At 48.6% G+C, this 27,910-nt stretch overlaps 1 protein-coding gene across 3 annotated transcripts in view; it reads left to right on the top strand.

The window, feature by feature from the left end:
* Positions 1-27,910, top strand: part of FLT1 (fms related receptor tyrosine kinase 1) — a 175,594-nt gene that overhangs the window by 130,753 nt on the left and 16,931 nt on the right. For 2 of the 3 annotated variants that reach the window (XM_081214954.1, XM_081214956.1), the window contains exons 16-24: positions 4,090-4,196; positions 10,125-10,257; positions 15,119-15,223; positions 18,655-18,768; positions 20,221-20,309; positions 24,117-24,273; positions 24,706-24,803; positions 25,536-25,658; positions 27,639-27,750. In XM_081214954.1, coding sequence (XP_081071080.1) covers positions 4,090-4,196; positions 10,125-10,257; positions 15,119-15,223; positions 18,655-18,768; positions 20,221-20,309; positions 24,117-24,273; positions 24,706-24,803; positions 25,536-25,658; positions 27,639-27,750 — 1,038 coding nt within the window. The remainder of the gene's footprint in view (positions 1-4,089; positions 4,197-10,124; positions 10,258-15,118; positions 15,224-18,654; positions 18,769-20,220; positions 20,310-24,116; positions 24,274-24,705; positions 24,804-25,535; positions 25,659-27,638; positions 27,751-27,910) is intronic. The other variant, XM_081214955.1, reaches the window with a different exon arrangement.

Below are 27,910 nucleotides of genomic sequence, written 5' to 3'. Positions count from 1 at the left end.
GCCACATGTCAGGGCTGGTGTGATGTTGCCACAACACACAGCCCGGGCCCCATGCAGACAGAGCTGCCATCACTAGCAGAAAGGACCAGGGCAGGACGGCAAGACACTGCCCAGCTGTACAGACTCCAGACAAGGCGCACCATCTTCAGAAATCAGCCCCTCCTCTGTCTGCCACCTGCCCTTCCTATCCCAGCAGGGATGGGATGAAGCCTGGGAGGGTAACTGACATGGAATGTTCTGGGCAGCCAGGTCAGCAACCTGAAATAAGAGGTACAAATACCTGACCTTTTCGAAACAGCCACCTTCTTGTCATCATGCCGTATAAAGATACCCTTGTACCATGTCCTGGTCTCTCACACACATCAGACGGGAGGGACGTCCCTGAGGTCCAGTGCTAACTCCTATTATTGTCAAATCCCACCCACGTTCCACTGGCCTCCTTTGCCTGCCGTCTGCAGCTGGGCTATTTCATGCACCGACTTCATCAGCTGACACCAGCGAGGTGAAGCCGGGTGTAGTCCGGCCAGCGTGTGGATGTCTGACCTCTGAAAACACATCCAAGAGCTGGATGGGAAGAGATGCTGCTGACTTAAATTAATCTATAGCAGACTGTCCTAGTAGTTACTTTCCAAATAAAGATGGAGATCAAGTTATCAGACAAGATAGAGGTAGAGCCTAGATACTACATCTTACAAAATGAGTTTAGTTCTCGGTCAACCGCAATAGAACATGAAATAGACCTTTCCCTTCTCATTAATGTTCATCTTGAAGATGTTTTTAATGAGATGATTCCTTAAATGCCTAAGTGCACACAAACACATTTGCTCCCACTGCAAGGAATTCTGCCTGAGTAAGGACCGTGGAATTACTTCGGGGGGTCAACTTCCTGCCCCGGGGAATGCAGTGGGAAAGTTCCCACAATGAGACGGGGTCTCTCCCAGGGCATTCCGTGCAGGAGGCCTCTGCAGAGGCTTTATGCAGACAGTGCCGTGTCTTAAGATGCTCTCAGCATCTCCAGGAGCCCAAGGCCACTGTGCCCTGAGCAGGTCCCAATCAGTTTTTCAGTTCCACAAAACGTATTTGTAGCATAAGCAAAGAAATGTGTGCGTGCATGCGTGCATGTGTGAATACAGCAAGGCAACATTAAACCTCTTACTGCGGGGGAGGAAATCCAAACTCACAAACTTGCGCTTACAGTTTTCCCATCAAGAGGACATACTGAGAGAAAAGGCGGTCATACTTTGAAGCTTCTCAGTCTCAGGAGATTCAGGGGAAAAGTGATCACAAGATGCCAAAGCAGCAAATGAATCCAAATTCATTCACGCACTCCCTCACCCAGCACTTTCAGGATGCCTGCTACGTGCCAGGCACTCTTCTCCACACCAGAGATGCAGCAGTGAACGAAGAGGACCTACGTTCTACTGCTTCACGCAGCGCTTTGAACACAGCCGTCAGTTCATACCTGAACACCAGACTGTGAGCTCCATTCCATGCCCTTTCACTTACCACCATACACCAGCACTCAGAACAGAGCCTGGGACATGGGTGATGTTCCGTATATTTATCAGATGAATATACCTGAAAGGGAATTTGGCCCAGAACCCTTTGAAAGCTTCATGAAACTCTCTGGAGACAAAGCAAAGTATGATTTATCCACTTATTCACCCAGTTCGGTGAGTGGGGATAGAAAGATGAATAAGGTGTGGCCTCAGCCCTGGGAAGCCTACATCCCGGTAGAGAAATGGCTAAGGCCAAAGCACAGAGGTGCAGAAGGGCTGGTCTATTTACAAAACTACAAGTATTTTGATGTAGAGCACGTGGGAGGGCACAGCAGGAGACGAGGCTGAAGAAACAGGCAAGGTTGGGCACAGAGGACCTAAGGGCTTGGGCCTCTATCCTGACGGGGCTGAGGGTGGGTAGCAATGGTGGAATTTAAGGAGCCCCAGGATGGAATCCATGATTTGGCAAAAGATCACACGGGCTGGAGCGGAGGAGAGACTGGGGACTCCAGGCTGGTTAGGAAGCTGATGCGGTCATTCCGGGGGACTTAGGGGGCCTTGACTTAGGTGGTGATCACGCGGTAGGACAGGCGGTGACAATTTCATGAGCCATGGAAGCAGAATAAGCAGGACTTGGGGATGGGCTGAAAAGAGAGAAGAAGCCAGATTCGCCCCTAGCCGTGGTGAGGACAATGGCCACAGGAAGTGTAGGTATGTGGTGGCTGAACGGAGAAGAGAGAAGAGGAAAGTGGCTTCGGTTTTAGCTTGGGTATTTGCTACTGTTGAGGGCAGACAACCTTCACTGGCTGCAGCTGCCCACAGCACGGAGTTGAAACCACAGGGATGCTCACAATTCTCTGTGGTCTGGTCCCGTCCCGCATCTTGCATTATACTCCGTCAGTGCCCTCTTGTTTCCCAATTCTGGGCCTTCACACATACCCTTCCCTCTGCCTATAATGCCCTGCCCTGCCTTCATCCCTGTAGGTCAAAATCCATTTCAAATGTCACCTCTCCCAAAAGGCGTCAGAGTTCCTCATCTCCAAACTCTTTGTACCTAGTTTCTTTGTATTTGCCTTAAGCCTCCTGTTTAGGTTGTGAGTGAGCTCCTGGAGAGGGACAGCAGCTTTCCCTTATTCACCTTCCCATCTCCTTGCCTGGGGCAGGACTCAGCACATCTTTGTTGAGTTAAAACAAAGAGCTGGGACTTCCCTGGTGGCACAGTGGTTAAGACTCTGTGCTCCCAATGCAGGGGACCCGGGTTCACTCCCTGGTCAGGGAACTAGATCCCACATGCATGCCGCAACTAAGAGTTCTCATGCCACAACTAAGGACCCTGCCTGCCGCAACCAAGACCTGGTGCAACCAAATAAATAAGTAAATAAATATTTTTTAAAAACAACAACAACAACAAAAAACCCCAAAGAGCCCACCAGATGAAACTGTCATCCATGAAATGGGGATATTCTTGCCCCTACTTCATCGGGCATGTGTGAAGACTTTGCACATAAGAAGTGCTCAATAAAAAGTATCATCATCCACATCACCATTTCTTTTTCTTTTCTTTTGGCTGGGCGGCACAGCACGCAGGATCTTAGTTCCCCGACCAGGGATTGAATCCCCGCCCTGTGCAGTGGAAGCGTGGAGTCCTAACCACTGGACTGCCAGGGAAGTCCCTCACCATTTCTAAAAGGAATAAGTTTCACTTGATCTTGGCCTAACTTAATACTAAGACTCTGTCTCCTTTTAATGAAGTCCAAGGAAAGGAACGTCACTTTAGAGCTCCTGGGAAAGTGTCCACTGGAATCAAGAAGCAGGGAACCACGGTTCTGGCCCACTGGAGCATTCCTTTACAAATCCCCAAAACTGTCCTCTCTGGAAGCTTCTCTTGGATCCTTTGGGTCTTTTCTTTTTGGTCATGGAGAAACAGTGCTCGGCTTTTGATCTGTGTGATTCTGGGAAATAAGGTGATTGGGAAGAACTGGCTCTAGCTGGTACCTCTGCTGAGCTCAGCCCTGCAGGCCGCCTGTTGAGAAGCCCCAGACGCGAACAGCGGGACTGCTGAGCGCTGGCCTGGCTGCTCCAAAAGGAGTGAGCAGGCAATTGTGACAGTCCTGGGGTTTTATTTTTATTTTTAAAACCCACTTTGAAGAATTTTGTGAGTCCCCAGGGACACTTATGTCTTTTTTTTTTCCTTTTTCTTTAGAATGTCCTCTAAAACCCATTAGGGAGATCTCACACAGTCCAGATGTAGCGCTGCAGTGAGGTTTTGGTCCTGCCTCAATGTTTTTGGCCCATTGTTAATTTCTCCTCTATTTCTGGGATTGTTTGCAAACTCGACAGCAAAATTTCTGGAAAGTCTTTTCATTTCCATGTAAGTTTATGATGATAATGGCATGGACCCTGCCTGACTGAGAAAGTAAGAGGCTCTGTCCTGGAAGCCGATTCCTGCGCCAGGCAGCCGATTCCTGCGCCAGGCAGCCGATTGCATTCTGTGATGAAGCATTCCAGGTCACCGACCTTCTTCTGTCAAATCACAGACCCGGAGTTTGCGAGTTGCTGTTTAGCGCCCTCTTGGTGTTTTTCTCTCCAGGAACCTCAGACAAGTCTAATCTGGAGCTGATCACTCTGACGTGTACCTGTGTGGCTGCAACCCTCTTCTGGCTCCTGTTAACTCTCTTTATCCGAAAACTGAAAAGGGTAAGAACATTTCAGATGAAATTCTATGCTCCTTTTTGCATAGTCTTCCCAAATGCCTAGCAGCGCCGTTGGTGTAGTGACGTCATGCAAGGTGCCCACCAGAATGCCTGCCTGATGTCCAGAGCAGGCCCTGAACAGATGGCAGACCCTCTTCCTCCCCCCCTCTTCCTCCCTCTGGCCTGGTGAACACGGCAAATGCATTATTAAAATGTCTCTTGCGGGCTTCCCTGGTGGCGCAGTGGTTGAGAGTCCGCCTGCCGATGCAGGGGACACGGGTTCGTGCCCCGGTCCGGGAAGATCCCACGTGCCGCGGAGCGGCTGGGCTCATGAGCCATGGCCACTGAGCCTGCGTGTCCGGGGCCTGTGCTCTGCAGTGGGAGAGGCCACAGCAGTGAGAGGCCCGTGTACCGCAAAAACAAAAACAAACAAACAAAAAAACGTCTCTTGGGACTTCCCTGTGGTCCAGCGGTTAAGACTCCGCACTTCCACTGTAGGGGGCGTGGGTTCGATCCTTGGTCAGGGAACTAAGATCCTGCATGCCACACGGCCAAAAAAAAAAAAAAGTATCTCAACCCTAACGTGGGGTGTTCAGAACAAAAGCTAGAGCAATGAACAGATGACTATTTCCCAGACACAGAAGAGACATTTTTGATATAAAAAAGTCTTTCAATTAAATTCAACATGAGACCTGGGAAGCATTCATGTTCTTAACCTCACTCTCTGCTAAGAACCAAAAGGGAAAAAGCAAAATAAAGGCCCACCTGTCTTATCTCTGCTGTTCCATACTCTGAGCCCCATGATAAAATTAAGTTCTTTAGAGGGTGAGGCTCAGGTTGGAATTCAGGACATCAGATTCCTATCATTGGGCCTGTAGCACAGTCTGCTTCTCTGAAGTTCAGTGGGGGAAAGAGCCAACCCTTACGCACTCATTCATTCATGGCGCAAATATTTCCCGTGTGCCTGCTCGGGGCAGAGTGCCAGACCCTGTGTAGGGACCTCTGATAAGAATGCAGAGCAAATGCTACAAAGCCGACTAAACAACACATAATGGAGGGGAAGTCTGCAGTCAGAGAGACAGCACACGTCTGGGGCTGGAGCAAGCAGAGGGGACCCAGTGAAGAGGAGAGGCTGACCCGGCGAAGAGGTGGGGATGAGAGACAAGGGGGCGCAGGAAAGGAGAGGCTGCAGTGGCTGCCCAGGCAGGGCCCTGTAAGCTGCGGGAAGGAACTCCCTCTGGTTTAGAAGTGAGAGGAAGCCTTCAAGGGGTGAGGTTAAGCAAAGGTGGGTGATGGTAAGGGCGAGAGATCTGTGTCTGGAAAGATGATTTCAGCTGTATGAGGAGAAAGGACCAGAGTGGGCAAGAGGGAATAGAGAAGAACCTGGCAGAAGACCTTGGTAGTCCAAGTCAGAAGTGATGGTCACGGGACTTCCCGGGTGGCGCAGTGGTTAAGACTTCCACACTCCCGACACAGGGGGCCCAGGTTCGAAACCTGGTCAGGGAACTAGATCCCACATACCGCAACTAAGAAGCCCACGAGCTGCAACTAAAGACCCAGTGCAACCAAATAAATAAATATTTAAAAAAAAAAAAAAGAGAGGGACTTTCCTGGTGGCGCAGTGGGCAGGGGACATGGGTTCTAGCCCTGGTCCAGGAATATCCCACGTGCCACGGAGCAACTAAGCCCGTGTGCCACAACTACTGAGCTTGCGCTCTAGAGCCCGTGAGCCACAACTACTGAAGCCCACATGCCACAACTACTGAGCCCACATGCCACAACTATGGAAAATCGCATGCCTAGAGCCCATACTCCACAACAAGAGAAGCCACCACGATGAGAAGCACGCGCACCTCAACGAAGAGTAGTAGCCCCCGCTCGCCGCAACTAGAGAAAGCCCACTCGCAGCAACGAAGACCCAATGCAGCCAAAAATAAATAAATAATTTAACTAAAAAAAAAAGAAATGATGGTCGCTTAGTCTAAATGATTAGAGTCAAGAGATATTTGGGAGATAAAAATCAACAGGACTTGGAAGGTATCAAGGCCTCCTCAATTTCTAGAGATGTATTAGCCCTTATTAGAAAGCTTTTTTTTTTTTTTTGGCTGCACCACAGGGCATGTGGGATCCTAGTTCCCCGAGCAGGGATTGAACCCATGCCCCCCGCAGTGGAAGTGCGGAGTCCCAACCACTGGACCACCAGGGAAGTCCCTATTAGCCCTTATTAATGTGCCAGGTCTTTGTGGCACCTTGTGGGACGTTCATTATGTTGTATCTCAGTTAATCCTTTAAAAAACACAAAGATGTAACTATATTATTATTCCCATTTTATAGAGAGGGAAACTGAGGCTTGGAAAGGTAAAGTAACTTGCCCAAAGTCACTAAGCTAGTTAGAGTCAGAGCTGAGTTTTGACCCAGGTTGTTTGACCTTAGACTTGCTATTCAGAAGCAGGAAGGTGTACTCTACAGTGTCGGTATGTGGGATGGCAGCCCTCCTCCACGGTGAGTAAGTAACCTCAGGCTCTTGTTGTATGGAGTGAGTGGCTTGGAGACGTGACAATGAAGGCCACTGCTTTCGAAGGAAAGGAAAGTTAAACAATGGGGTTTTGAAAGGGGAGGTACATCATATAGGGAAGCAGAACTAACAAAAGCAAAACTTGCCAAATCTGTAAGGGAGGTGCAAAGACTACAGAGTTCAAAGGAGGAGAGGGGGAGAAAAACTTCAGAGAAAGCCCAGCTTAGAGACACACTTTGAAGGCTGTGGCTGGAAGAAAAGCAGCAGAAAGACACAGCCCACCTGAACTCCTGCCCACTCCCCAGGTTAGGGGAGGAGTCTGGTTACCTTGCATAGAGGAGCCTAGTGGAAATAGAACTGGAAAGGCAAACTGGGACTAAATGGAAGAGGTCCTTTGTATTTCTAAAAATTTAGGAAATTTTAATGTCAATAAAAGGATGAGAGGGCTTCCCTGGTGGCGCAGTGGTTGAGAGTCCGCCTGCCGATGCGGGGTACGTGGGTTCGTGCCCCCATCTGGGAAGATCCCACATGCCGCGGAGCGGCTGGGCCCGTGAGCCATGGCCGCTGAGCCTGCGCGTCCGGAGCCTGTGCTCTGCAACGGGAGAGGCCACAACAGTAAGAGGCCCATGTACCGCAAAAAAAAAAAAAAAGGATGAGAGCAAGAAGGTATCATATCAGTAACCGGATGACTATAGAATTCGAGAAGTAATTGGTTGTAGGAGGTGAGGAGGAGCAAGGTGTCAGGAATTATTTCCAGACGATTTCTCCAACCTCAGAGTAAATCCTCGCTGATAAGGGCTGGATTTTCTCTCTCTTTTTTTTTTTTTTTAATAAATTTATTTTTTTTTGGCTGCGTTGGGTCTTCGTCGCGATGTGCATGCTTCTCATTGCAGTGGCTTCTCTTGTTGCAGAGCACAGGCTCCAGGCATGCGGGCTTCAGTAGTTGTGGCACGCAGGCTTAGTTGCTCCGCGGCATGTGGGATCCTCCCGGACCAGGGCTTGAACCCACGTCCCCTGCCTTGGCAGGCGGATTCTTAACCACTGCGCCACCAGGGAAGCCCTGTTTTTTCTCTTTTTATCCTTACCCTGCCTAGGCCAGTGTTACAACTTAAAGCTAACATTTATTCATACTTCCTATACTCCAGGCCGTACTTGCTTTACGTGGACTATTTCATTTGATATTCACAGCAACCCTATGAGATAAGTACCATTATCATCACTATTTTACAGGCAAGGAAACTAGCCTTAAAAAGGTTAAGCACCTTCCCCAAGGTTATATGCTGGTCCGATTCCAATCCAGCCTGTCAAATTCAGAGCCTGGACTCTGAAGCGCCTGGCAGTGCAATTTCCATGCCAAGCACCTAGTGGCTGCTCGGCGTTAATGTCCATTGAAGGAATAAATATTTGTCAACCGAGATTCTACTTTCATACTCGTCTCAAAGCCCTTCCTGAAGTCTTGTTGGGTGTTGCCCCTCATCCGCCTTATTGAGATGAAGCACAGATTCCACAGGTGCCATGTGGGAAGACCACCTTCATGGCCTGCTGCCTTGCCTCCGTCACCCCTGCCCACCTTCCCTCACTTCCTGCAGGACCCAGGCTGTCCCTGGCTGGGCTCCAGCGCTTCCTGTGCTCTTGGAAGACTGGAGACCGTTTCTCACGGCCGTGGCTATAGCAGACATTGAAAGCTTGAGTCAGAAAACCTCTTCCAGCAGTGAGCACTAATGAACACCCAGCACCCTAGTGTAGGAACTTATATTCCTCTCTAGCCGCACAGCCTCGCACGAGCGTCTGACAGGCTGGGGCCCTCCAGTCTAACACCGCTGGCCATCACAGTTCGTGAGAAACGTGCTCCCTATCTTTCTCCATTTTCCCCTCTTCGTGAAGGCCAGGCAAATCTTCCTGCCTTGAGCTATCTGTCACACATTTTAGTGATAATTTTTGTGAGAAAGAGACAGATTGCAAGTGATGGATGAGGTGAGCTGTGACAACCCAGAACGGGGTGCGTCAGGGCCAAAGAATGTGGGCGGGTGTGAAGTCGGGTGGATGGAGAGGTTCATCTTCTCTACTGAACTCTGGTCCTGTTTAGGGAAGTGCACTGAAAGGAAGGGCCTGAAACTCATTTAAATGGAGGGTACATAACTTCTAGGCAAGAGTTATCAAGACCTAGCATATATAGGCAAACATATTTCCCGTCTGTCCTGCCCACAGAAATGCAGTCAATTCTACAGTTAATTAATATTAACAGGGCATCACCCATTAATGTGAACCTAAGACACTAAATATAAAACCAGTTACGCATGATCTGAAATAAAGGGTGTTTTCCGGGCTTAATTTGCATTACCAAGATAAAACAAGCACTAGGAGGTCGATGCCACCTTATTTATTTGACCAGTGGCCAAAAGAACTTGGAATGTGACTGTGTGTAAGTCTTACCCCTTGGCCTTTGAAATAATCAAGTTCTATTTCTTATTGAAGATACATCTTTTTTTTCCTTTTTGTACATTTTTCCTTTTTTATTTTTATCTTTTTCCTGCGTCTGAGTAACAGTAATGTATGGTAGATATGAACTTGCAATATATTGAATAAGTTTGCATTTTACATGAATTTTAACATAAATAATTCAAATTCAAACTGAACAGTTTGGAGGAATCCAATACATCTGAACAGGGACTCACAAAATTTTGGTCACCAGGAAACCTGTGTAGCCTACTTGTTGGTGGATTCCTTTATTTCATTCTTTCAGAAGTGCTGACTTTTCAGTGTTTGTTAAGTGCTGAGCTCAGAACCCTTTTTCTTAAACTCCTCCAGGAAAATCTTATACTAATCTCACTATAGTCTTTTCAGGTTGCTGCAGCAACTAAGGGGCCAGGCCTTCTGAGTTTATTTAAACATTTCACGTGAAATGTGCCTCTCAACCATCCCAGGGATCCTGGGTTTACTTTGCCACCTCCGGCCTTTCTTGCAAATGTAGAAAAGCCACAGTCATGGAGCCTGCTGTTGACTCATCTGTCGTGTGTATTCCTGCATGTGGAGAATGGTCGTGGAAAGCTATTTTTAGTCACAGTTTGGAATGATTTTATTAAAATGCCTTGCATTTTTTCAGAGGACTATTGCTTGGTTAAGAACAAGCAATAGGATCACAGCAGAATCTGAGTGCATTTGGCCTGAGACAGGACGGTGGAGCGGGTGCCGCAGAAATGCATCGTGGGAACAGTAAGGGGTTGCTTGATGAAAATTGCACGCTCACGTGTGATGTGTCTATGTGTATGCAGAGGGTCCTTCCTGTTCCCCACCACGTGGTTTCAACCCAACGAACCAACAAAATAGCAGCCGATGTTGCCAAGTGTGGTTTCTTGAATATCTGGGTTTTTAAAGTTGTTTCCTTCTTGGTGACTTTGAGATCTCTTCATTTCTCAGTCTTCTTCCGAGATTAAAACTGACTACCTATCGATTATCGTGGACCCAGATGAAGTGCCCCTGGATGAGCAGTGCGAACGGCTCCCTTACGACGCCAGCAAGTGGGAGTTTGCCCGGGAGAGACTTAAACTGGGTAAAGTATTTGTACCACAGACTCCTAAACCCATAACCGAGCACCTACTACTTGCAAAGCACTGCGCTTTGAGGGACGCAGAAGTCGACTAGACTTGGGATTCTACCCTCCAGCTGCTCACAAACCAGCAAGGGAGATGGACACAGAGACAGAGAATTCTCTAGAATCCTAAGACAGAAGGTCAAGGGCACAAGGCAGCACCTGTTAATTCTTTCAACAATTATTAAGCACCTTCGCCGAGCAGCAGATGCTTGTCTAGGTGCTGGGGATGCAAAGGTGTTTGAGTGTCCCCTCGAAGGGACAAGGACACAGCTGTAAAAGCCGATGAGTGGAGGAGAAGGGGAGAGCTTAGTTCCAGCAGAGTCTTACAAGTACAGACACTCTTAAATAATGAAATTTTTGTGGATGAGAAATTGGTGACGTAGAACACAATTCAGGATGAGGAGATGCAGTAAAACCAAATATATGGTGAAAGGGTTGGTGCTCCGCAAGGCTGAGGATCAAACGCCCTCTGCACGAACCTATAAATTACATGCTTTGAATTTCCCGGGGTGTTTGAAATGTCCACACAGAGAAAAAAGCCCTTGGGGGTCATTTATGTGTCATTTATGAAGAGGGAGGATTGCTGTTTCCTAGGTAACAGGGACGCTGTAAACACCGGGCCAACGTGCTTTCTCTCCAGCTTACCCCCAATCTCCTCCAGCTCAGGCAGCACAATGCAAATTAACCTCCAGCCCACGGTGCTACAAAACCACAGGAGCCTCACATACTCTTGCCCAGATATTTGGATGGTGGCTTCTGAAAGTTTTCCACTCTCTCCTGTGTGTGCCAGAATCATTAATATTTGGAACTAAAAAAAGAGATCATGGAGCCAGTGGAGCTTGCTGCCCGAAGAGCCTGTTGTTCCAATTTACTCACATGGTCCCCCCTCCTCCACATGCAGACTATATTGGGGTAGGGGTGTGAGGGGACAGAGAGGGAGAAATGGCTTTTCTTGTCCTCTTGGGCCTTGAAATGATTCCACTTACATTTCTCCCTCCATGAGAAAGAAGACTTGGCCCCAAGAGTGCCTGCTGTTTGGCTTGGGGAAGAAAATTAGAAATCAGTAAAAGGCTGGAGAGACAGGCGAAAGCCAGCAATGGATGCCGACTGGGGGTGGGGGGAATCAACTAAATTTAGAGTAGTTCAGGGCAGGTGGCACACTAGATGAGTTCCTTCTGCAAGTCTAAATTATATGGCAGCTGGCCCAGCCCACCCCGCCAGTGACCTTGGCAGGGAACATGGGATAGTTTTCCCACAACCGTAAGCCATTCTCAGGCCACGTTGCTTTCCAGAGTTATTAGTCACAAGCAGACATGCGTCTTTCTGTATAGGAAACACGAGCTTTCTGTCCCATTTCTTCATTCCTTGGCCTAGTACCATTGTGATCCTTGACGGCACATCAAGGGAGAATGCTAACCCTTCTACCAGAATTCCCCTGGGGCCCTGTGAGTTTAGAGAATCCCATTTCAGAAGAGTCTCCTTGTTGAAGATCTTTTGGTTCTTTTCCCTCCCGGAGCTGCCAGATGCTATGATTCGGCTAATGTACGTGTGAGTGTCTTTGACGGATGAGGGTGAGTGGGTCAAATCAGCTAACTCTGCCTTTCAACACAGAGTGTGGCTGCAAGGGCCAGAGGAGTCCTTGTCCTACTCCATGGCCCGAGATTTATTTGGCTTAAAAAACAAATACATGGGCTTCCCTGGTGGCGCAGTGGTTGAGAGTCCGCCTGCCGATGCGGGGGACACGGGTTCGTGCCCCGGTCCGGGAGGATCCCACATGCCGCGGAGCGGCTGGGCCCGTGAGCCATGGCCGCTGAGCCTGCGCGTCCGGAGCCTGTGCTCCGCAACGGGAGAGGCCACAACAGTGAGAGGCCCGCGTACCGCAAAAAAAAAAAAAAAAAAAACAAACATGACAGAAAGTAATCTGAAGTAACGTCTGGCAACTGAAAGTAACCAAAATTATGTCTGGATGGATGAAGAGGAAAAGCTGGTTTGATGGGCAGAGTTACAGTGGGTTGGAAATGTAGAGAAATACACAGACCGAACGGCTTCTGATATCAGCTGAGTGTACTCTGGGTTACGACTCGCAGCCCTGGTGACAGAAGTCAGAACTGGTAGCACCTGATAGACAGAGGGAGAGTTTAGGTCAAAGGTGTTGCTACCATTGAAATTCCTGAAACCCAGAAAGAAAAAAAACCCTGTTTTGTTAGAGATGCCTCACTCAACCTGGGCGAGAATTCCGCTTCTATGCATTTATCACAGAAGCTGGGATAATGCCTGACAGTGCATCTTCCCATTGGAAAGTAAAGTCAGGATTACCTAAGGTGGGAAACCACACATGGAGTGTGGAATGTGGCAAGTGGATGGTGCTGCGTAGGGTAAGAGGAGCCCTGGATGCCCCAGAGGGACTCAGCCCCAGGCTGCCCTGCACTCTCCCCAGTGTCCCAGGGACCCTGGCCAGTCACTCTCAGAGGAGATTCCAATATCCTCTCGTGGTATGACAATGACGTAGCACTTTTCCAAGTTAGTGGCATTTAGGTGACACCAAGGAGGATTTTAAGGGAAAAGAAGGATCAGGCAAGATGGAGTCCAGTGTGACGGGGCTCCCCTGGCCCTGGAACTGCAGATCTGCCCAAGGATCGCAACTGCGCCAGATGATTAAAGAGGCCGTAATGGCTTCGGGCCGTGCTCGAGGGGGCAGTCAGCTTCCAAGAGAATAAATGAAAAGACAGGGAAGCCTAGTGAGTACTAGCGGCTTCTCCCTGGTCAAAGCCAAGTCCCCAAACACTTGTCAAAATAAAGTGTTTTGTGTGATGGCTAAGAAGGGAACGCATGGGGGCTGAAGCTGTGGAAAGGAAAAGGATGTCGCCTGCCCCAAGCGAGCAGGGGTCTGCGGACCCTGTGGAGAGCTGTCCCAAGACAGAGATGCTCTTCATCTGTCTCAGACTCAGGACACTTTTCATATTAGATGGTAGAAGGCAGTGCAGGAGAAAAGGTGTTCTTTTACCCTACAAAAGCAAGGGATAAGCCTCTCACCAAAGCGCACCTATGTTTACAATCTGGAGAAGGTATCTGGCCAGTGTTCTTTCTATACGTGATTTCAGGGTCCACCGGAGGCTCTTTTATTTAAACGAGAACTCCTGAGCTTGCTATTTCTTGGATGCTTTTATCTGAAGAAGGGAGCAGAGACTCTATCCCTGTCCATGGAGCCTGTGCTCTGGGAGAAGGACCTGATCAGCCACGACAGGTGCACATGTGACCAGGGGAAGCGTGTCGTGTCACCCGTGTCTCCTCCTAACGCAGAGCGCGTCCCCGTGAGACCCAGGCGGGGAGACGCCGCTGATGTCAGTGGGGACGGAGCTCTCCCCACCTCCTCACTGGACGTGACCTCGGGTGGGGGTGGGTGGGAGCTGCACATAGAAGTATAAAGCTTCTAATAGGATGAGGAAGCAGGAAAGCTTCCCTACCAATTTTCTAGGAATCTTAAAACACAAACAACAAACTGTGTCCTTTGGGGGAAGGGACTGGCGTCTGAGAAAGATAGGAAAGAAGGAAGGGAGGAAAGTTAGCTCACTGAAGGCACGTTATCAGAACAGTCTGAGCAAGAGGACTTGGTTGGAACTGGAGGCTCTGTGTGGAAGTAACACTCTCCCCACCAGGACTTACTTTTGACCAGAGGCATTTTGTTGGCTTTCCCACAACCCCCCACCTGCCGCCAGAAGAACCAAAAAAGAGGCGACTTCTTAGGCTCACTCTTTATTCTGCCGTATCACACTTGAGTGTGCAGTTTCTCTAGGTTGTACTCAGCAACCTGTTTCCTGATGGAGCAGAAGGGAAGCCCTGATAGAAAAGGTGGCGGAGGTGTTCTGGGGGCAGGGGTGGTCCCTCCTCATCTCTGTGCACCGTTCAGGTGTGCAACTCACGGGCCCCTCTGGTTACCCGGGACTGCGGTCAGCATCTCACAAATTCCCAAATGCGACTCTTCATTCTGCACTAATACACGGGGGACCCAGATGCACCAGGCACCTGGCCAAGTTCTGGGAAGATTCAGACATGGTCATTGCCCCTTTGAGTGAAGTTGTCTCATTCAAGGGTGAGGAAAAAAAAAGTGTTTAACAGTCATTACGACATAACATACCGGGTCCCGTGAATGAGACCTCACTTTGTTATTGCATCTGGCCACCACCTCTCTGTGGTTGAAACAAATTACTACCAGTGGTTGATAGGCCCATGTTTGGAACCGTGAAGGTGTATAATCATCATGTAAAGACACGTTGGAAATACTGGGAATATCTTGCCTGGCAAGGAAGTCTGAGAAACGACTTAATTATTTTTTGGTAGCTCTGAAGCATCATTATAACCAACAGCAGTAACCCCCCTTTCTCAATTTCCTCCCTTTGCTGAAAACAGATCAGAAGAAATAAGCGTAAGTGGCAAGAAAAGGGGCTTAGGTTAAACATAGGGAAATTTTTGTGGTAATAACCTTATTAAACAATGGAAAAGACCACTCAGGATGTGGTAGCCTCTCCCCACAAGAAGGACTTTGTAAAAGAGGACACTGGCCATCCACCTGCACCAAATGCCTCCTAGGGGCCTAGCCTAGCTGTGAAGGGTGAGGACAACGCAGAAGCACAATAAAGAGTGGAAAGGAAGACACCCCAGAGATGTGTCCTGACCCTTTTGGGGTCAGTTCATTGGAGATTCCATTCAGAGCTACATGCCACACATACACACACAGGGAAAAGCCCCTTTCTTCCTGAAAAAACACTTAAACTCACCCTGCTGGCTTGGCAAACAAACCAACGTCTTCTTTTCATTGTAGGCAAATCACTTGGAAGAGGGGCTTTTGGAAAAGTGGTCCAAGCATCTGCATTTGGCATTAAGAAATCACCTACATGCCGGACGGTGGCTGTAAAAATGCTGAAAGGTATGGATGGTGTAAGTTTGGCTTTCAGCTCACCCATTCCTTTCCCTAAATGCTGGCACAAGTTGGGTGTGGCCTAGGAACAGACAGAAGCCATTTCTGCTCTGGCCACAAAACTTGCTTTTGCTGGAAGCCCCTTGACCTCCGGAGCTTTAGATGATACCAGCAAGAGCTGAGAATAAACCTTGTAAAGGAAACAGTCCAGCATTATCCATGGGAAAATGATTTCCGTCTCCTCGGAGATCTTTCTCCTACCACATCTCAGATTTTTCTAGACTACCAGGGACTCAAGCCCACAGGAACCACAGATACGGAGTTTTGGAATGATCCACTATGGCGTTATGACGGCAACTTAGCTGTACGTCATAAATCTCAAAGGCTTAGCTGGGGCTGGACCTCACTGTAAAGTAAGAATATGAAGCTAGAACAGTTGAGTTGATCAGAACTTCTGGCTATTTTATAGTGTCAAGTCCCACCCATTAAACATTTCCTCTTTAGAAATAAAAACAAAACAAAACCGAAAACAACAAACTATCTTCCTATGTTGAAGATACTATCACCCTGTGAAGCACTGGGAGGTAGGGCCGAAGCACACGGTGATTTACGACCAGCACCCTTAGACAGAGTGAAAATGAAAAATGACTGAAAGTCACGGCAACCAAACATCGCCAAGACTCATAGGTCCTTTAAAGCATAGAAAATACTTCACTGTGATGAAACTGTCTTGTTACTTCAATGCATTTTAGGCTTCCCAAACCAAAAAGAACCAGGACTAAAAACCCAAAGGGCAATTTTCAGCTTTCCAAAGTCTCTAAGATATTGCCAGGGGATTTTGAGGCATAGAAAGCTATGCGCCCAACCAAGTAGGTAGCTGGCAAAGGCTCCAGCAGAAAGGCCCATGTGCTGAGGGAGACTTCAAAGCCTTCATTTTCATCCAGCAGTGACACCGTCATTGTAAAATGTCCCATGTAATAATATTTTCCACGTCAAAAGGCTGTTGAGTGAAGGCTCTGATAAAACTCTGCAACGAACCTGACAGTTCTACTCTGAAAGTAGCCAGGAAAAGAGCTTTGCATCCCCAAAGCAGGCCTTGTTCAACGTCAACTACCCAGATGATGGTGGGCATCTCTGTGAGAATACCTGTAGTCCAGCACCCCCCATACCCCACCTCCCACCCAGATTCTAAAGAGAAGAGGCATCAATGTGTCTTCTATGTGAGAAAGCACCAGACTAGGTACTTTACTTTAGTAGCTTGAACCACATGAAGTTGCCACTTTTCTTATTTTTCTCTCTACAGCCTTTGTGAGGTAGATATTATTATCCCAACTTGCAGATGAAGAAACATGGCCCAGGAAGGTTAAACAGCCTCTGCAAGGCCACACAGCTTAGCAGTGCAAAAAGAAGGGTTTGGGTGCAAGGCTCTTCCCCCCCGCCCCCGCACACCTCAGTGCTACAGAAGGGCTGCAGAGGCCCACCCTCCTAGAAGTAATCCATTGCTCCAAAATCCTGAAAATGATCCTGGCCTGTGTTCTGGAGGCAAGCTAGTATATCCAGCCTTGAGATGAGTTGAAACTAAATCTGGAAGCATCTGTTTCCTCAGCTAGTTTTGTCTCCCTGCTTACTACCACACACCATCTCTAGGAGAGGCAAGTGGGCTGCCCATGCTTGTCTACTGTGGGTCCAAGATAACCCAATGGCCCTGCCTATAAATGGAACAGTGTGAGCAAAAGAACCTGGTTTTCCCTCTGTGCTAAAGGGGCATTAATGCGTGGAGGGATGAATTTGAGGGGGAAATTCTGACTGGCAATTTTTTTTTTTTAAAGGGCCAGAGAATGTGTTCTATGCAATACAGAAATAGGGTGTGTAGTATCTGTATAAATGCTTATCTTTTTTTTTTTAAGCCATCAGACTTGATTGAAAAAGACTGCCAAATCACCCACTATATAACATTCCTAAAAAACTATTTTCATTCAAGCTTTCTTGTTTAAACTGGTTGGCCATCTGTTTCTAGGAGAAACTGGAAAGGCAGAATGTCAAACAAAGGCCATGAGTCAGAAGCTCTTTCAAAGTGCCCTTGAGCAAAACCTTTAACCTTTTTGGGCCTTAAGCCCATGTCTGAAATGAGAAGAGTACTCATGCTGTTTATTTGTCTAACAAATATTTGTTGAGCATCTATTGTGAGCCAATCCCAATCCCACTGGGAGGCTTCTAGAGTTTATCTGGTTATTATTAACAAATGATTTGTGCTTATGAAATACCATGTTGGTATCTACCACAATGTGAAATGCACATCCTTCACATGCACAAATGCAATGTGAAATGCACGACCCATTTCCAGGACTGTCCTGCAGAAATACTTGCACATGGGTACAAAGATCACAGGCTGTTTATTCCAGCCTATTTGTAATGGCAAAAACAAAAACAAAACAAAACTGTAGACAGTCTAAATGTCAGGAATGCCATTAATCAATTTAAAAGAATGGGGAAAGTCTATGACATTTAAAAGGGGGAAAAAAGCAAATTATATATATCAAATTTGCTTTTATATTTTTATATATGATCCCATTTATGTAAACGAAAAAGACCTTTGATTGGGTCCATATATCTATAAATGCATAGAAAAAGCTCTGAAACTCCAAATGATTAACAGTGGTTACTGCTAAAAAGGTGAGTTGCGGTGGCTTTCACTTTTCACTCTATAAACATCATATTGTTGAAATAGTTTACAGCAAGCTTATATGACTTTTTTTTTTTACTTGTAAACATAATTAAAAATTTTTAAATGCCTTAGAAGTTAACCAATAAGAACAAACAGACAAGACAAACTTAATTTAGGCTTTAGACTCTGCTAATTCCTAGACTGACATTGTTTATCTCTGAGAATGAAGTTGAAGTCAGATGCTTATGGATCCTCATGACTTAGAGATAACCCTGCAGACTCCGGAGAGGAAAAGGTTATAGAGAGAAAATAACACACGGCAAAGATGTTTACAGAAGTGGCCATTCTGCCCTCGCAGGCCCCTTTGTAACTTCTCAAAGCGGGGGAAGTGAGAAAAAGAGGTGAGGTGTGGGATCATCCCCTGCCTGCAAAGTTCTTGCTGGGCCTGGTTCTGACGCAAGGAAGCCTTTGGAAGGCGCTCTCCCCAGGTGCCCAGCTCCAAGGCAGCACGTCACTGAACAGGACGAGGTCCACCTAGAGGAAACGTCCAGTGACTCACCCCACCACCGCTCTGCGCCTCACTGTAACCAGGACCGTTTTGGCTCAAGAGGGTGGGAGGAATGAATACAGGCTGGAGGCTGGCCCTTCTGCAGACTGTGGGGAAGCCAACGCAGTAAGGGCTGAGCTCTGCCAAACGCAGAGGGCAGGAGGGCCGCCCCAGAGGAGGGAGCCCCACTGTCCTATTGCCTTGACTCTCCCCTTGCTCCTTACACAGAGGGGGCCACGGCCAGTGAGTACAAGGCCCTGATGACCGAGCTCAAGATCTTGACCCACATTGGCCACCACCTGAACGTCGTCAACCTGCTGGGAGCCTGCACCAAGCAAGGAGGTAAAGGGGAAGGGAGGGCCTGGCCCTCTCCCGGCTCACACGGCCTGGGCGAGCTCCCTGCCCCGAGGCCCTTCTCCCCACACTGCTTCTCCCCCACCTCCTGGCACATGGCCTGGTAATAGCCCAGAGGAAGCAGCCTGTCTGCTGATGGAAGGTGCTCCCATCCTGGAAGTGCCTTCCCTGGATACTTAGCTTAAAGGTTCTGAACAGAAGGACTCCCTCTGAGACCTCCTTCCACAGGCTCGAGGTCAAGTGCAGGGCGTTTTTCTCATGATGACTTGGGACGAGTATGACGGGAGCCAAGGTAGATGCACAGAAGGTTAGCATCCCTTGAAGCTTCATCCAGAGGAAGGAATCTCTCCTGACAGGGTCCCAGGAGGAGGTGTGTGGGGGGGGGACACGGCCTTCGGACAGGCCGTACCCACAGGGCCGAGTGCAGGGACAGGGTGTATTCTGACTGAGGACTCGCAGACCTTCCCATCCTCCCCTAGGGCGCCTTTAGTACTCCCAGCATGCCCCAGGACAGGGCCCACATGCAGAAGCCTCTCCGGGGCCACTTCCGCTTTGACCTAGAACCGGAAGTTGTCCTTCCCCTGTGGGCCTAGAGCCCAGCGGGTGAGCGGTGGGGATGGCGCCTTCGGGGAGCCCAGGGGACCCGCAGTGCAGCTCGGGGGTTTCCTTTCCAACCCTCTTGCCTCTTTTGACTAGGGGTCACCAGACGATGGCCGGTCAGCCTGGGAGCTTTTACTTTGACCGTTTTTAGTAGTTGGGTGGAGTGGGGGGGGGGAAGAGGAATATTCTGTGACATGGGAAAACGACATGCAACTCAAATTTGTGCGTTCCTGAAGTTGGATCGGAGCGCGGTCACTCATTTGGTTGTACTGTCGTCTACAGGTGCTTCCCGGTCACAAAGGCAGAGCTGAGTAGTCGTGTGGCCTACAAGCCTGAAATAGCTACCGTCTCTCTTTCTTTATGAGTCTGCTGATCCCTGCTTTAGACCTTACAAGCCCTGGGGCAACCTCCGTGCAGACACCCCCAGGTGGCCATGCAGCTGGGGGTCAGGCCAGACAGAACCAGGGAGGGAGGGGCTGGTGTGACAGTGTCCTGAGGCCAAGGGGCCAAGAGGGTGGCTGGCAGTTAGAGGTCGAGCCCTGACCTTGGCCCTTCCCCGCCCCTCCCCACAGTTCTTTCTCTCCTACTCTTTTTTTTCTGCTTCTTCCCCAGTCCGACCCCCCACCAATTGTCTCCTTTCCCTTTTGTATTTTTTTTAAACCCCTTCTCAGGTCCAGCTGGAAAAAAAAACAAAAACAAAAAACTCTCTCACCCCCAAGTTGCATCCCCCAGACCCCGCTAATATAAAAACAAGTTGGTTTGAGGTTTCTCAGGCCCACTGATGGCTGGCAGATGGCTGGCTGGCTTGGTGTGGCTGAGCATGTGTTGTTTTGGCTGCAGGGCCTCTGATGGTGATCGTGGAATATTGCAAACACGGAAATCTATCCAACTATCTCAAGAGCAAACGGGCCTTATTCTTTCTCAACAAGGTAAGGAACTTAGGGGTTGGAGGTTTTTCAAGACAGCAATGAGTTTCCATTTAGGCTGTAGCAGCATAAAGCAAGAGAAAATATTTTTTCCATTGCCAACTAAAGAATGTCACTAGCCATCCATCCAGCTCTGCAAGGATTGAGTCATGAGCCACTGCAGTCGCTGACCTTTAACACACCCTGAAAGGAGTTCAGGGGCGGAGATCAGGAATGAGGCGCTCTGGGAAAACTAGCAGAACAGGCCTTCAGATAGTTACATATTTTCAGGAGAAAATTTTTTTTTTTTTTTTGGAACCTGGATTCTTGCATCTTCTCATACTTAGAAAAGCCCCGAAACCATTAACTAAGATGTCTGTTCTGCGTAACTAGCCGCAACCTTCTGCCAAGATGTGTGCTTGGTTGCACGTCCCCCCTTCACCAACATCACGTATATGCTGACCTCCCCCCCACCTCTTCAGAGCAGTTTCTCAGAGCTCTCTGAGAGGCTGCTCCCGGGCCACAGTCCTCAGAAAGACACTGAATAAACCCAACTCACAGCTTTTACGTTGTGCATTTTTTTCAGTCGACACCATTAATGACTGAGCTTAAAACACAATCTCTGCTTTTTTCCTTAAAAAAATTTTTCTTCTTTCCACGCTAATATATCACACTCTTTTTGGGGTGAGCACAGAGAATAATCGAGCCCACTGTATGCAGTGATAATTAGAGATTAACATTTACTAGCCATCTACGTAAATATCAAATCATCTTGATAAATTTCTCTGTCTCTTTCTCTCTCCATAGATACTCAGACATGCACAAAGCACTTAGTCACTCATTTCTTAAAAGATGACGGCAAGCGTAATTGTTTCCATTGATTAGATTAGAGAAATTAGGACTCAGTCAACCGAGAGACTTTATAGTCGACAATAGAACAGTGCCTTTTCTCCCACTTCCCCACGCCTTCACCACCCAAGTCACCCCTATACACATACTGAACCAGCCTTACCCACTAAAATAAAGCTATGTAATAAAAGGAACACAAGGGTCCAAGTCCTGAAGGCAAACAAAGTTTAAAAGGGATTACTGAGTGAAGGAGAGTTTAATAAACCTTCACCAACGTGACCTATTTCACCAATGTTGTGTCCTTCTCTGGACTAGAGAAGCCCACGAGACAATGATTTGACATAATTAACCTGTAACCAGCAGTGTAGGTGATGAATCCACGTAGCATGGTGGTTTAAGCGCTCAGACTCCAGGATCAGACTGCCTGGGTTTAAATCCTATCTCTGCCACTCAAGAAATCTGGGACCTTGGGCAAGTTGCTCAGTCTCAGTTTCAGTTTCCTCATTTATTAAATGGAGATAATAATAGAACCCAACTGACGGAATTGTTGAATCAAATTCTGTTCATCACTCCATAAATGTTAATTATCATCATCATTGATCCACTGAGATAGAGATTGGGTGAGTCTGACTTAACGCCACTGATCTATGTGATCTGTATGACGGATAAGGTGTACGACACCCAAGAACGATGCCCATCTCTGTCATGCGAGTGAGATTCTCACGTGGCAGACAAAGAAGACCCACCGGACAGCTGGCCCACCCTCTCAGCCTCTGATCCAACCAGAGACACAGGTTTTCTACCAGACTGGCAACATAGACGCAAGAACACACTTCCCTATTTTAAACCATGCCCTCTAATAATGAGACTCTTGAAGCTCAAAGGGATCTTTGTGACCAGCTAGCCTACACGCTCACATTACAGATGTGCCCAGAAAAGTCAAGTGACTGGCCTTAAGGACACACAAGACAAGAGGTGAAGTCGAGGAGAAAACCCAGCTCTCCTGACTCCCCCTGCAATGCTTTTTCCATGCACTGCACTGGGTAAAGAGGGGGAAAAAACATAAGAAAAAGTGGAGAGTGGAGCCCTGGGCTGAGAGCAGTACAAATTCTCCTCAGTCCTGAAATCCTGGGAAGCTTCAGGAAGAACTAATCCAGCAAGAATACCCCAGGGACCCGGGCAGGATGGAACGTTTGGGTTCATGCGTCCTTTGTTTGAAGAGCTTGCTTCCTTCTCTGGCTAAATTTAATGATTCACCTCCCTCTTGGTGGAGCTTAGTGTTTTCGTGGAAAACACATGGCTGTATTTCATATTTGGAACCTAAAGGAAAAACCAAATGGCTAAACAGAAATGGGATATTTTATTTTCCAAGTAAATTCACTAGGATCTTTAAATATTATTTGTAATAAATTCACTGTATTCTGTCAGAGTCCCAAAAGTTCAGTAAATCAACATTTACCAGAAATGGTTACCAATAAGCAAAACTAAATATATACCGTTGATTGGGAGTCAGGAAGGAGTGAAGGGGTCTGAGTTACGGTCCTTGGAGTCACGCCAAAGACTCGAGCCCTTTTCACCCCAGCATCTTTGCCAGCCCCCTTCCGCTGCTGCCTTCTGTCCTGGGAAGGGTCTTGTGGAAAATAAAATTTCTGTCCCCCGCTGAGCAGAATCAAGTCTAACTGCCTCGGGGACACATAATAACCAAGAGTTACGATCTCCACCTCCACTCAGGTGGGTCCCCTGGACGGCAGTCGGGGTTCCCTCTGACTCCCCTTCTGCGGCACAGGAGGGTCTCTCTTCGGGGGGCAGGAGCCGGGGACCCTCCCCGCTTCCAGGATTTGTCAGGCTGAAGCAGCCTCCACTGTCCTCTGCTTGCTCCCACGGCGCCCTCTAGTGGAGGGACCATTCCCACTTTGTGACACTTCCAGGAAAAGCCAAGGAAGGATGGAGAGTCTGGTGAATCCCAGCCCTGCCCCAGCGGGCAGGTGGATCGGGGGACACCACTGAACCCCAGTCCCTCTCCGACCCTGTCTGGCACTGCCATCTAGCAGGACTGAGCTAGGTACTCGGTCGAGTCATGAAGCCACTGGGAGTGCTGTTTCTGGTGTCACAGTGATGAGGTGAATTACGAAAAGGTGATAAAAATCTTTTCTGGTTCCACCCAAAATCACCAACTCCTTTCCCGTGAGTCAAAACATAATTAAGATGATAGAGCTTTTCCGATGAGAAAAAGGAAACCCAGAAAAGCAAAGTGGTTTGTTCAGGATCACATGGTCAATGAAAGAGCCAGATACACACCAGGGCTTATAGAGGCCCAGTCCAGGGTGAAAGGCCTTTTCTACCTTTGTTAGCATTAAACTATATCTTTGTTCTGAATGGAGGGGAGAAAAGGAAACATTCATGCTCCCTCCTTCTCCAAGGAAACCAGAGAAATTGGTAACTGCAGCCTTCTCTTATTACTCCTCCCAGGGATTACAAAGGCCCCGAGTTGACCGGGGATCCTTTTCTGTCATCCCATATCATCTTTCACAAGATGGCGCACGGCATGGAAAAGTGCTCAAGGGCATAGATTGGAGTTGGCCGAACCTGGGTTCAAGCTTTGCCATTTACTAGCTGCATGTGACTTTGATTACCTGACTTCTCTGAACGTATTCCTCCGTGTATTACAAGCAAGAACCACTTCATAAAATTGTTGGACAGATTAAAAATGTACCAAAGATTCTTAGTGTACTGGCTCACACCGAGTAAGCGCTCGGTAAAGAGAAGCTGCTGTGGATATTCCTCTATCCTACCCAAGTCACTGTCACGGAGCCCAGTCAAGAGCAGAATAGACTCCACAACCCCAGGGGAAGCCAGGCTACTCATTTACTATCCATTGTGTCGGATGACATTCTCCTAATGCAGGCGAGTGCCAGCTTGAGGGACCGGTCTCCCCGTTCCTGTTCTGTCCCTTTCATCTGTGTCTTTCTTGGTCTGTTAAAGGATGCAGCCTTACACGTGGAGCCTAAGAAAGAGAAAATGGAGCCAGACCTGGAGCAGGGCGAGAAACAAAGACTAGATAGTGTCACCAGCAGCGAGAGCTTCGCAAGCTCCGGGTTTCAGGAAGAGAAAAGTCTGAGCGATGCTGAGGAAGAGGAGGGTAGGTATTAATTCCTTCCTGTCCTACAGTCTGAGATATTTTTACAGCATACTGTGCATCTCTGAAATTTTTTTCTTATTTATCACCCTAATAAACATCCGTGGGAGACTCGAAGCGTAATGTCCTGGGGAGATAAGATTTGAATTTAGATTATTTACAGAGTTACTAATTTTGACAGGGAACCGTCCAATTGTCTCCCCTCCGGCCTTTCTGTCTTCATGGATCATCCCCTGCCCCCCATGCTTGGGCAAAATGGGCTGGAGGCCTGGAAAAATCTCGGATATTCATGTTGAAACTCAAAAATGCTCTCGAAAATGAACTCTGATCTACTTGTTGGTTTGTTTCGTGTTTTGCTAACATTGTTCCAATAAACTGGGATTTGGTGGCATAACAAGAGCCATTACACACAGTTACGGTTTTAATGCTTTCCAGATTCTGACGATTTCTACAAGCAGCCCATCACTATGGAAGATCTGATTTCTTACAGTTTTCAAGTGGCCAGAGGCATGGAGTTTCTGTCTTCCAGAAAGGTCAGCCTCACTCTTTACTGTTTTGCTTCTTCACCAGGCCTGGTCGTGTGGATGTTCACATGGGCAAACACACACCTGTGCTATAAATCCACTTTTCCTCGTATTTGCTTGTATGTGTGTCCTTCAATGTAGAGTGAACTTCACAACTCATGACCTAATTTATCCTGATATGAGTAAGGAAGTTTGAGAACAGTGACTCTTGGGTACCAGCAGGTAGAACTTAATCCCAGGGGAAAAGTTCGCCAGGTTTCAGACTAGATGAACCTGGCCCCTGTGCTCCACAACGTCCTCTGGCGTGTTTTCAGAGCTGGCCAGACTCTCAGAGGACACGACTCCATGGGAGGGCATCTAGTAATACATCCCAGGGGGGTCCTCCCAGGAAACTCCAGCTAGATCATGATCTGATCTCAGCAGCTCAGGATAAAAGGTTTTGGGGAAGTTGTGCTCCCTGGGAGAACTCGATGGCCGGCTCTGTTTCCCCGATGCTGTCCTGCAACACAGTAGCAAAGGGGATTCGGGGCCTTTCTTGACTTGGGGGCCTCCGGGGGTCTGTATTGGTAGAGAAGCGCTTCCCGTTTGGGGCAACGCCACATGTATCGGGAGCCGCTCCCTTCACGTAAAGGAAGCGTGCAAAATAGATCCGCGAGTTCAGAGGGAGAACCCAGAGAAGGCGCAGGAAATCAGCCGATGAGATCGAGGACGTGCACTGATCACGCCGCCGTTTTATTCTAGTGCATTCATCGGGACCTGGCAGCACGAAATATACTGCTGTCTGAGAACAACGTGGTGAAGATCTGCGATTTTGGCCTTGCCCGGGATATTTATAAGAACCCCGATTACGTGAGAAAAGGAGATGTAAGTCAGTCGGACGTTTCTGGGGCTCATTTAGGCCCTATCGTTTCCAAACCACAGACCAAGGCCCTCGGCAGAGGTCGCTGAAAACCAGCACGCGCTTTCTGTGGAGACGAACGGTCTGCGTGCACCGTGGACCCGAGGGCCCTCGCACGGGGCTCCAGGAGGCCACGGTCCCCTCCTCCTGCCCTTCCCCTGTCCCTGCTCGGCTCCTGTCCTTCGGGCCCGGAGCGCTGCGCAGTGGGCCCCGCGGGGACCACAGCGTCCCCTCCCCTTTGACCCCTGGGGGAGCTCCCTGGGCCGCTGGAAAGAACAGCCTGGACTCTTCCCCTCAGATAAACCCGGGTGATGGATTCAGCAGGTGCACACATCTCAGGAAGGGCGGAGGCAGGCGTCAGGATGACCTTGCCGGGGAGGAAATGGCGTCCCTCCCGGGTTTGCCTTCAGACCCAGCATCGCTGCCAGCTCACACGGGCCTCTCCCCCCCGCCTGTTTCTGAACATAGTGTTATTTTTGCTTTTGCGGGTGACCTCCTGTGCCCCCTCTTCTCTGGCCTTTACCCTGAAGGCTTAATTAAGTCTGCGTCTGGGCTCTGATGACTACTCCACAGTCGTGGTTCTCAAACTTGAGCGAGCACACACGTCACCTGGAGAGCCTGTTCAGCTGAAAGTCTTGGGTGGAGCCTGAGAATGTGCCTCAGCTGGTCCCAGGGCTACACTTTGAGAACCACTTCTCCACAGTGTTTTTCTTTTTTTTTTTCTCGCCACACTGCGAGGCATGTGGGATCTTAGTTCCCTGGCCAGGGATCGAATCTTCACCCCCTGCAGTGGAAGCACGGTGTCTTAACTGCTGGACCACCATGGAAGTCCAACTGTTTCTTTCTTTCTTTCTTTCTTTCTTTCTTTTATTAATTTTTTGGCTGTGTTGGGTCTTTATTGCTGCACACGGGCTTTCTCTAGCTGTGACGAGTGGGGGCTGTTCTTCGTTGCAATAAGTGGGCTCCTTCTCATTGCGGTGGCTTCTCCTGTTGCAGAGCATGGGCTCTAGGCACGCACGCGGGGTCAGTAGTTGTGGCTCGCGGGCTCTAGAGCGCAGGCTCAGTAGTTGCGGCGCACGGGCTTAGCTGCTCCGCTGCATGTGGGATCTTCCCGGACCAGGGCTCAAACCCGTGTCCCCTGCATTGGCAGGCGGATTCTTAACCACTGTGCCACCAGGGAAGCCCAGCCCCACTGTTTCTTTTTATAAAAGGAAAACAACAAGCTTTCCTCGAGCCCCGATTTGCAAAGATGGCATTTACCCATGTGTCAGTCTGTGCTTCTTTTCTGTCCATCCGTGTCTCTTTCAGCCTCTCCCTGGCCCTCCCCGCTCTTTTTCTCTTTGTCTCTCCACTAGCCCAGGCTCCCTGTCAATCCCCATCCCTCTGAAGTGTCCGGGCCTAACTCACTGGAGTTCCTGCTTGAAAACCAGCCACATGGCGTCCTGAATACTGTCCATCAACTTCCTTCTTTCTGGTGCCTTTGCCGACTCCCCCCATTCAATGACCTTTTAAATCCTGTCTTTTTTTTTTTTTTTTTTTTTTTTTAATAGGAACGCCTTTCAAAATCCTTGTTAAGAAAAATTCCAGGAAATTACCGATTTTCAGGATGCCTCCTACTTCAGATCACTCTTTCCCAGGTCCCTGTAGAGTGTGAGCTGTTGTGGGGAGAAGGATTTCTTACAGAGTCGGAGTCAGGACATGCTGGGCTCATGGGAAGGGCTTACTGAACAACTGTTGCCATCACAGGAATTGGTATAGCACACAACCCTCCCTCTTTCAGCGTTAACACTGCATGTTATGAGTTTCCTCCATGCTGGGAAACCATAGCTGCTCTAGGAAATGACTTACAGGCCAAATGTTATCTGGGAGGTGACCCCATGGGCACATGGGTTGAATGTGCTTTGTTGTCATGTCCTCCTGCTCAAGGCCCCCTTGCCCTTTTCCAGACTCGACTTCCTCTGAAATGGATGGCTCCCGAATCCATCTTTGACAAAATCTACAGCACCAAGAGCGACGTGTGGTCTTACGGAGTTCTGCTGTGGGAAATCTTCTCCTTAGGTAAATCTGGGGGCAGGACGAGAGCAGACAGGCCAGAACCGAACGCCCGCCCCCTCCGCTGAGTGTCCACGGGCAGATCAGCATCTAAAACCCACGTAGGCTCAGGCGAGTGGTGTGTGCACATGCGCCTGGGCCGCAAAGATGTTCGTAGGGCCGTGAA

Source organism: Mesoplodon bidens (assembly GCF_964165515.1).
Source record: "Mesoplodon bidens genome assembly, chromosome: 17".
Lineage (NCBI taxonomy): Eukaryota > Metazoa > Chordata > Mammalia > Artiodactyla > Ziphiidae > Mesoplodon > Mesoplodon bidens.
Note: the sequence above shows the minus strand (reverse complement) of the source record. Positions and strands in the feature narration are given on the sequence as shown.